This window comes from Camelina sativa, chromosome 15 (genome assembly GCF_030686135.1).
Source record: "Camelina sativa cultivar CO46 ecotype springtype chromosome 15, ASM3068613v1".
Classification (NCBI taxonomy): Eukaryota; Viridiplantae; Streptophyta; class Magnoliopsida; order Brassicales; family Brassicaceae; genus Camelina; species Camelina sativa.
The window spans coordinates 8,850,243-8,861,346 of NC_141894.1; the positions used below are offsets into that span (position 1 = coordinate 8,850,243).

Below are 11,104 nucleotides of genomic sequence, written 5' to 3' on the forward strand. Positions count from 1 at the left end.
TTCTCTTCATTGATTAGAAACACAACCCCAACTGTAATATGACCCATCAAACTTGTTTGTAAACACTTTTGTAATCTTTCAGATAAGTTTTGACTTATCCTTACCAAAGCTTCAAACACAAACAAATCAAAAGTAAAATTCTAATCAAACACAAACAAACCTTCAAACAGGAACAAATCGAAAGTATACATCAGAATTAAATAAGGAAATCATTGTAAATACATAATAAATCAAATCTAAATTTCTGATTCTTTATAATTATTTTAGGGAAAAAAAAACAAAGAAAAGGAAATTACAGTTAATATTTGTGCATATTTTTCCTCACAGTTTTATGAACAAATAAATAAATCCAGCTTAATTTTGAAAACCAATTTAAAATAAAAATTAAATTACATTAAAATGCATTTTATTTTATTTTTGTCAACAAAAAGAAATTAGCTCAAACGAGCCAATTTATGAGGAGAGGAACGCGCTCGTCGTGCCAAAGAATCCGCTCGTACATTAGCGTTTCTAGAAACCTGAACCAAATAAAAAGAAGAAAACTTCTCCCTCTCAATCAGGATATCGTCTAGGTAAGTTTTGAAGGCGGGCCAATCCTAGGGCGAAGACACCATCTTCACCAAATCAGAATAGTCCGTGAAAAAGACCACCTCCCAGAAATCATGTCCAATCATGCAGCGCATCGCCCAAATGAATGCTTCAACTTCTGCATGTAACGGAGAAAGACTACGCCGGTAGTTGGTTGCGCCGTGTAACATAGGGGACCCTTGTGAAGAAGTGCACACCCATCATGCACCTGCAAAAAATGTTGCTTTCCAAGAACCATCCACAAAGCAATGATGGCCAGAAAACACCAATGGGAGGGGAGCATGACATCCCGGAGTCCGAGAAGGCAAAATACTAGGAGAGGAGGGAATCTCGTCCAACTCTGCCTCCACCTGTGCATGCTGCCAAGTCTGTGCCTCACCTACCGCCACCCGGACAACCTCATCGGGTCGTTCGACCTGATTCTAAAAAACCCGAGCATTTCGTGCTTTCCAGATATACCACATTTTCAGGGAAAGGCTACCACTTTTGAACCCGGGTTTGTAGAACTCAAAAAGTGATCCACATTAGTATAAACAGACTCCGTAGGGAACAGATGCGGCCCCATCGGAAAATGTGCTAAAGCCCAGGCCTGGTGAGCCGGTGGGCACAGAAAAATGGCATGATTAATGTCCTCCACCTCTTGCCCACATCATGCACACCGGGCTTCACAATCCACCCCGCGTCGTCTCAAATTAGCCGATACCAAAATACAGCCCGTCAAGACTTGCCACATGAAATGCTGTAATTTTGGTGGGAATGGGACCCGCCAAACCTTAGCAAGAAGAGAAGTAATCTCTGGACCGGCCCCAGAAGCCTGAAAGGTATGCGGTATCCCTGAATGTTCCACCGCGTACCCTGATTTAACCGTATATTTTCCATGTTTAATAAAATGCCAACCTAATTAATCAGCCTGCAAGCAATTACTTAAAGGCAAAGCTTCTATCAAGGCTGCGTCCATGGGATCAAAATGCTCAAAGAGCAAATCACTAAGCCAAGTATTCGTTTGACGATCAATTAAATGAGTCAATCGAATATTTGGATTCTTAAAGGACCGTTACTAAAAGCTGGTCTCGTAAATTGAGCTGGAATCCAGGGATCATCCCATATATAAATGGATTCCCCAGAGCCGATCCTTTTAATAAGCCCTTTAATTACCAGAGAGCGAGCTGAAACGATGCTTCTCCATCCATAGGAAGGAGAATATGACCGTATGGGTTCCATAGGATTTGAATTTCGGTAATACCTACTCTTAAAAACCCTAGCAAACAGTGAGTCCGGAAAATCCATCAACCGCCATAACTGTTTAGCCTACAAAACCATATTATAATCATGAACACTTTTAAAACCCAAACCACCCAACTGCTTGCTACAGCAAAGTTTCTCCCAGGCGATCCAGTGCATACCTCCTGACTGGCCATTAGAACTCCACCAAAAATTCGACACAACACTCGTAAGTTTGGATGTTATTGTTTTTGGTAACCGAAAACAAGACATCACAAAAGTAAGTATAGCGGTCGCAACTGACTTAATCATCACTTTCTTTCCCCCCTTCGACAATAGTTTTGCGGACCATCCAGTTGTTCTATTCTGCAACCGGTCCCTAACAAAAGAGAAGACCTTCGTTTTGGACCCCCCCCCCCCCAAAACTCTCCGGGAGACCTAAATACGACCCCATGCCACCTAAATTGGTTATCCCGAGGACCCCCTGCATCTCCGCCTTAGACAATTCGTCAACCTTATGACCAAACTGAATTGAAGATTTCTCAAAATTTATTTGCTGTCCCGAGGTCGCCTCGTACTGCTTTAAAATACTCAACACAACCCCACATTGATCCCTATAAACCTTGCAGAAAAAGGCTATCATCCGCAAATAGCAGATGTGTAATTGGCGGACATTTATTTGCCACCTTTATACCTGTAATCCGCTTGTGAAAGAATAGTTGCTGCGCACCTGCTGAAAGGAAATCAAACGGAGATTACCGGTTCCGGAGGGGATGTAGATAGACCAAAAGAGGGAATGAAGAGATAGGAATAGGAATTATAGTTTTGCAAACAATCCCGCACGTACGTGAGAGTTGTAGTCATCGTTGACTCTGTTTAAAAGGTCTCTCGAGTTTTATCGTTTTTTGATAGGTCTGAGAGTTTGTTATGATCTGAAGTTTTAGATCAAAACGAGAGAAAAAGAAGAGTTTGAGAGATCTTGTAATCGGTTCTGATTAAAAGAAGTTCTAGTGGATTCCGGAGAAAACCTCCGGCGAGACGTAGCGTTCCGATTTGGGCGTGAACTCGTAAAACTCGCGGTGTCTCTGTTCTCTTTCTTGTTTTCTGATTGTCATTTGTTTTCTGTGTGGTTCGTGTTCGATTCAAAGTTCTTTGTGAGTTATCGGCGAGATAATCACTTAACAACCTTGTTCTTGAAGCTCAAGATTGGTTGTACCTGCTTCAGTGCTGAGATTGAGAACTTCATGATGATGATTGACTTTTTTTTTTGTGTGGGAAAAATATATGTTTTGTTGTTTAGTCCTTTTGGTCAAGACCACCTGAACGAGTCGTGAGCCGTAAAGAAACTTGCAACCTATTAGGTGTTGGATATGGGCTTCGCCCCCAACATTTACAGAAGTCCAAACAGGAGATCTTAGAAAGTTTTGGGCCTGAAGTCTTGGATTTGGCCCATCAGGCCGTAGGGGCAAAATCGTCATTTTACAGAGAGACAGAGGGACCCTAGGTCAGTGGCCCACTATAAATACCAGAGGTCATTGTCTGAGCTCGGGATCCACTTTTTGGGCAATTAGAGAGAGAAAAGCAATTATTTTCGTATTAACTGCGTTTAGCTCTGTAATTGTCATTTTCCTGAAAACCCTTCTGTAAGATTCTACGTTAAATAAAAGGACCAGATCCGATTCATCCCACTTATATTCTTATCATTTATATTGTCGATTTCATACATCAACAATTTGGCGCCCACCGTGGGGCTGAACGGAATCCTTTCATTTTGACGAAGAGAATTTGAAGATAAGGCGTTTTCGAAAAACCAGAAGCATGTCTCACACCGATCTCCCGAGCAACGAAGGCGTCGATTCTTACGCCGCCCGCGACGTATCTCCCAGGCGCACCATATGGGGGTGCACCCGTGCGAGGATGAACCAGCTCCAAAGCGTCAACATGACCGAAGCAGCTACGGGCGAGGACGCAACACTCACTGACCGCACAGCCGTAGGCGCTATGCGTGTCGCTCCCACCAATGGTGTAGCCGTAGGCGCTACGTCCCCTGTTCGTATAACCATTTGCGTCAACCCAACCAACCGCTAAGCCGTAGGCGCTACGCGTGTCGCTCCAACAAATGGCGTCACCAATGGCGTTATCCCTCCTGATCGTATAGGTGCTGGCGACACTCCGAACAACCGCGACGCTATGGACACTATGCGCGACACTCAACCTCGTCAAGCATCCGGACGTGTGACCATCGATCAAGCCACAATCTCGACCTCATCAGCCCTCAAACACAACAAGTATCAAATGCAACACCTTTGACAGCATCTCGCGAGCACAGCATCTCGCGAACCCTCAAGCTGGTCACCTCGTAGCTCGCTAACTTCTCGATCTCGCCGACAATCGCTCTGTCTGACAATGACGCAAGTCACACCATCTCGCCAATGATCCCATACGGAGAAGTGTTGAGCTCGCCAATGATCTCATACGGAGAAGTGTTGAGCTCACCAATGATCCCATACGGAGAAGTGTTGAGCTCGCCAATGATCTCATACGGAGAAGTGTTGAGCTCACCAATGATTACATACGGAGAAGTGTTGAGCTCACCAATGATTACATACGGAGAAGTGTTGAGCTCGTCAATGATTCCATAAGGAGAAGTGTTGAGCTCGCCAATGATCTCATACGGAGAAGTGTTGAGCTCACCAATGATTACATACGGAGAAGTGTTGAGCTCACTAATGATTACATACGGAGAAGTGTTGAGCTCGTCAATGATTCCATAAGGAGAAGTGTTGAGCTCGCCAATGATCTCATACGGAGAAGTGTTGAGCTCGCCAATGATTCCATAGGGAGAAGTGTTGAGCTCGCCAATGATTCCATACGGAGAAGTATTGAGCTCGCCAATGATTCCATACGGAGAAGTGTTGAGCTCGCCAATGATTCCATACGCAGAAGTGTTGAGCTCGCCAATGATCCCATACGGAGAAGTGTTGAGCTCGCCAATGATCTCATCGGAGAAGTGTTGAGCTCGTCAATGATTCCATACGGAGAAGTGTTGAGCTCGCCAATGATTCCATACGGAGAAGTATTGAGCTCGCCAATGATTTCATACGGAGAAGTGTTGAGCTTGCCAATGATTCTATACGGAGAAGTGTTGAGCTCGCCAATGATTCCGTATGGAGAAGTGTTGAGCTCGCCAATGTCTCGTACGTAGAAGTATTGAGCGCGCCAACGCGACACAGTCTTGCAATCTTGCAACGACAAACGCAGCAATCCCGTATACAAGATTCAAGCTCGCCACTCTGTAGTTCGGCAACCCTCAAGCTTGACGCTTCCGAATCCACAATACAGAGCTCGTCGATCTCGAACCCGCAATATCGATCTCGCTAGGCCTGAGCTCGCCAGTTTCAAACTCGAAACATCAATCTCGCTAAGCCTTGGCCTCGCAAACACACCAATCTCTGAAGCACGACCTCGATCTCGCCAAGTCAGGCACGCCATAGTCTCGTACGCGAACCCCTGATCTCGCCATAAGTCTCGTACGCAAAGTCTTGATCTCGCCACAGAGATCATCATCCGCTACCACACCATCGCGTTTACCGCAACAGCCAACATACCAAAGCCATCACGACAGGGCCACCGCGCTATCTCGTACCCATCAACCTTGCAAACGAACAGCGTTCGAACAAACAAACTGAACAAGCTTCTCGCCAATAGCACATCCACCTCGCCACCGAGAATTTCGACCTTGCCACCTCACCATCGAGAATCTTGACCTTGCTACCTCCCCACCTCGCCGACTATCAAACCATCTCGCCAAGTAGCATCTCGCCCCCACACGACTATTTCACCATCTCGCAGATACGAAGATGCCAATGAGCCGGACCAAGCAACGTACATTTGCAACTCTCGCTCGAGCTCGCCACTTACGATCTCGCACTTCCGATCTCGCGACTCTCGCTCGAGCCCACCACTCTCGATCTCGCCACTCTCTATCTCGCACCCTCTCCATCGCAACATGCGACATCTACTAACACGCCAATCGAACACGCATTAGAATCGACAAATCGTCACACGAGCCATGTTGCATCTGCGTCAACTACCATACCATCACGCGGAGATCGTACGCGCACCCACCAGACAGCGCCGCCCGCAAACCACCGCACATTCACCATCACGCATCAAGGAGCAATACTTGCCATATTTGGCGCAACGAGAACCTCTCAAGCCAAAAAAAAAAAAAAAAAAAAAAAAAAAAAAAAAAAAACACACACGCTCGACAATGTCGTGCTCTAAGTACTCACGGGATAAGCTGGACGCAAAAGCCGCACCCAATGAGTCACATCGTCGCCCTGGCCAGGTGTACGATTTTAAACGCGCTCCGCATGGGTGCAGTGGTGAAATAATCCACAAACTTTACTTTTGTAAAGAATAAAAGCCGAGTCCATACTCGCAAGCGCTCCGCATGGGTGCAGTGGTGAAATAATCCACGTCCTTACTTTGGTAAGGACTTATAAGCCGAGCCCAGACTCGCAAAAGCTAGCAAAGAGCAGAGTGAATAAGCCGAAGATCCCGACTCGCACACTCTCGCTATTCTTGCAGCACCTACAGGGTAAGCCGGTCACGACTGAACGCACCTAACTAGTACGACAAGTCTGTCTTGTCTGCTCTCAGCGTTACGGGAAATAACATATCCAGGATAAGCCAGGAGACGTCCTGCACCGCAAAATATGCCCCGCAACAAAAAAAAATAAAAATTCAAAGCAACTTCATTATAATGAAGAAAACGAACAAATCGGCAATAATCAACCTTTGCGCAAAAATCATCAATAAAGTATGAATGACCAAGTTCATAAAGCAATCAAGTTTTCAATACAAAAAAAAAAGAAAAATTCAAAAGCAATCAGCAATCGAGTTCACAATAAAAAAAACAACAAAAAAAAAGGAACAAAAGCAATAAACGAAAACACGAAGACACATCACTCTTGGGCAGTCTTGGCGGCTCCTCAGATAGCAAGCTCCGAGAAGGGCTCGAGATCATCGTCACGAAGAGGCGGCACCACATTCTCGCATCAACTCTCAGCAAAAGTAATAAGTATGGAAAAGCGAGACATAGATGCGACCTTGCAAAACAAACATGAACATCGCAAAGAAGCATGCCTCTATCAAAGTATATGATCTACCCCCACGATTGAATACACGCAATGAAGAATGGAAATAACGACATATCCAAACTCGAAACCAATCCAAAAGTCGCACGACCTCATATCAAGGCGGAGACACGAAGATCATCTTCACGAAACGACTTCACGTCTAGGCGCAATCACAAAAGTCATCTAACCATTTTCGTATGCACGCCTCGACACCACAGCGTCACGTATGCTCCAAGCCACGTCAAGCCATATCATCGCACCGTCCTACTACATGCGCATGTCTCGACTCGTATAAGCCCATCATTTTCTCCAGAAGCGGTGATCTCATTATATGGTGACCCCGCCAAATTGATCTCGCCAAGACATGACAACGTCATCAAACTTGAGCTCGTCAAGCTCTCATACGCAGAAGTCTTGAGCTCGCTGCAATCTCGTATACAAGCTTTGAGCTCGCCACTCTCTAGCTCGGCAACTCCCGAGCTTGACGCTTTGTAGCTCGACAATCTCGAATCCGCAACACGGACCTTTTCAATCTCGAACCCGCAGGATCAATCTCGCTAACCCTCGTACTCGTCACCTTGACCTCGTCACCAAGAATCGTGATCTCATCCTTGTCATCTCGCCACTTGAAATACACATTCCCGTACGATATCCATTGAGTCACCTCGTCAGCAAAAGTCTCGATCTCGCAGAGTCTCGACGGCATAAGCCTTGACCACGACCAAAAAACCAAGGCACCAGGACAAGTCCTTGAGCACGCCATCTCGCACGCCAAACCTCAAGCTCGTCACCTCGCAGCTCGCTATCACCGACAATCAGCTTGCCCATGAACAACGCATATCACACCGTACTGCCCACACGTATGCTCGAGCACACTTATCACACGCAACAAGCTATCTCGCGGATGACATTGTCTCCACCGCAAACCTGCTGGCGCCCCCAAACATCGCTCCAGCTGCGTCCCCCAACAGTGAACATGCCAAGATTTCGAGCGCACCTCGTCTCAAGCAGCTCTTCGACTCATGTCAAGCAGCTCTTCGACTCATGTCAAGCAGCTATGCGTCTCGTATCAAGTCGTTCCATGCCTCGTATCAAGTTACTTCACGCCCCGTATCAAGTCGCTCTATGCTTCGTATCAAGCCGCTCAACGCCAATACTCGTTACAAGGTCAACAAATCCAAGGCTCCTAGAGGAACAGACAACGAGACGAGGCGCCGATACCAGCGAGCCTTTGGATTCCGTGCGTCAATGCTCCATCGCGCTGAGACCAGCACTCCTTCGGACTCTGTGCACCACCTCTCTATCGCGCCAAAACCTTGAATGTTTCACAAGACTCCAATTCAACAAGCCATCGCGCAACAACCATAATCACGGCGAGACCTCTGTCTCTTCAACCATCTTCACACCGTGTGACCATGGCGCCACGGGATCCGATCGACAGATACGGCTACGCATAAGACCCTTTAAAACTCCCGTTCAAAATCCACCACATCTAGGAAAACGACGGACCCAGAGACGCGGAACTGTACCCAACGAGCTCAAGCAAGCCATCGCTCATCGGACTAGGGGGAGACCATTGTTGGATATGGGCTTCGCCCCCAACATTTACAGAAGTCCACACAGGAGATCTTAAAAAGTTTTGGGCCTGAAGTCTTGGATTTGGCCCATCGGGCCGTAGGGGCAAAATCGTCATTTTACAGAGAGACAGAGGGACCCTAGGTCAGTGGCCCACTATAAATACCAGAGGTCATTGTCTGAGCTCGGGATCCACTTTTTGGGAGAAAATCAATTATTTTCGTATTAACTGCGTTTAGCTCTGTAATTGTCATTTTTCTGAAAACCCTTCGGTAAGATTCTACGTTAAATAAAAGGACCAGATCCGATTCATCCCACTTATATTCTTATCATTTATATTGTCGATTTCATACATCAACATTAGGGAAATCAGAATTGCGAGAATGAGAGTGAGAGATAATGGTGAATGGTAGCAAATGTCGTGTTTCCTCTGACTTTGGTCTACAACCTTGTTAAAATAGATTTTAGAGGTCCCATCTATAGTAAACTTTACTAAGAGTAATTAATTAAACCCTTCGTAATTTCACAACTAAAACTAATTAACAAAATCACCAGAAAGAAGAACAAAATCCTTTCACAACAAAAATAATACCCTTCTTGTTTGATTTTATGAGTTATTTAAATCAAAATTCAAGCATGCTTACAATAGTTACATATAGTTTAACTACACTCTTTATATGTTTTAGTTATCTTCAGTATATTTTTGTGATAATTTATTATATTACTGTTGGTTCAACATGAACTTCAAATCTTATTTATAGCCTTATAGCAAATTTCACTGGGTTTATTTTCTTAGTGTAGATGACTTCAAATCTTAATTATAGCCTTTTGCCCAAAAAAAAAAAAAAAAATCTGAATTATAGCCTTATATGTAAAAATGTAATCTCCAAGTATTTGAATAAAATTAAAGGTAAAAAACAAAATCTATTTTTAAAATATGGTTCTTTAAACACTTTTGCCTGCAAAATCAACAAAAAAGCTTAATTTTTTTAAAAAAACATAAAAACCTACAAAAATAATTCTACAATATGCCCCATATATTTTCATGCCCTAATCCCTTGCTTCACGAGATTGTGCTATGGGCCGGGCCTGTATCAGTGTATCACCTTTACGAGAAAAATATGTTGATGTTAATTAAATCTATAGGGTAACTTAGAATATACTTACCAAGCTCGTATATGTATAAATGACACCTTTATCAGAAAATGTTGCATGTAAATGACAAAAATGAATCATGATAAACTGTCGCGTTGCGATATTAAATAATAAGATGCTATACTACAAAGCTTTGCTACACTCGAAGTCACTCAACTCTCAATAATGGATGTAATCATATTCCTATACCACGGAAAATCTTATAACACGATTCAGTTCAGATCACATGTTTCTTAGACCAAAAAAAAATCTTAGTCGTTTTCCGTATCGTGTATCACATCAATGGATATTAATTATAAGCCTAATGAACGTTCTTTGAAATGTGTCGGCTACAAATTATTTTCTTGATTTCTTCTTTGTTTTTATTCACTCACCGTTTGTTGTGATTTCGATCGAGAGTTATAGGAAGAAGAAAAAAAGAAAAAAATTACGTAGTCACGTGAAGATGGGGGGACAAGTCTAAGAAAATGGGGCATGCATGGTCCTGTCTTGAGGTCCACGAGGACTGAACTTAATGGATTGTGATTTGACCAGTTTGGCCTTGTTGTCTTCTGTGCTTTCACGTTTTTTTCCCTTTGGCGCTTTACGATCCGCGTGCTGTCTTTTCTCAATTTGTGGACCGGAACACGATAATTCTCTTCCGAGCATTCTTGTCTTTTTCCTTCTCTAATTCTCGTACGTATTTTCTTTTATTTTCAAAAAAAAAAATTCTCGTACGTATATATTACTACTTACTAATATGTTATTATGAGAAAAGTTATAAAAAGGGACATATACCGATTTGGTTAAATTTGTTAATTAGATAAGCAACATTGTAACTGGATTATACTATTATATAGTTTGGACTCTGGAGGAAAGAAGACAGAGTAATTTCTGCAATCCTTGTAGTATATTTCAAAACGATTCAAGAAAAAATCCAAAATAAATATCATCGATACGTACGGTTTTGAAAATGATCCACATTTCATCGCAGCACAAGAAAACAAGAAGTATCTGCGTTTGTTATATATAACATACATACGTACTTAAAAACATGTTAAAGTTTATATTTTTATGATGTACAGAAAAACATGTTAAAAGTTAAATTAAAATAGTTATTTGGCGATCATTTCTAAATTGTAACTTTTTCTCTCTAATACATCCCGGAAATTTAGGCCTTCAAACATGAAAAGTTTTGCTCAAGTCAAGTTCATAAAGGTTCATACATTTAAAAAGTTTGATATATGATAAAACAATGCATAAATTATATGTTGCATGAAACAAATTCATCTAATAGTGGCAGTAAATCCCGAATGGATCAACATCCATAACTTTAAATTTATAATTTGGTAACAAATCTATTTTTGTAACGAAAATCATATAGAAATAATATCTCTGTGGTAACAAATCTCATTTTTATTTCACTGACTAGACATTTAGAT

At 43.0% G+C, this 11,104-nt stretch overlaps 1 protein-coding gene across 1 annotated transcript; it reads right to left on the reverse strand.

Moving 5' to 3' along the window:
* Positions 1-434: 434 nt before the first annotated feature.
* Positions 435-1,774, reverse strand: LOC147926415 (uncharacterized). Its single transcript, XM_087487057.1, has 5 exons — positions 1,744-1,774; positions 1,361-1,443; positions 902-1,010; positions 621-766; positions 435-518 (listed from the first exon to the last, which is right to left on the reverse strand). The coding sequence occupies exons 1-5, from the start codon at positions 1,772-1,774 to the stop codon at positions 435-437; spliced, it is 453 nt and encodes a 150-aa protein (XP_087343183.1).
* Between the last annotated feature and the right edge of the window lie 9,330 nt (positions 1,775-11,104).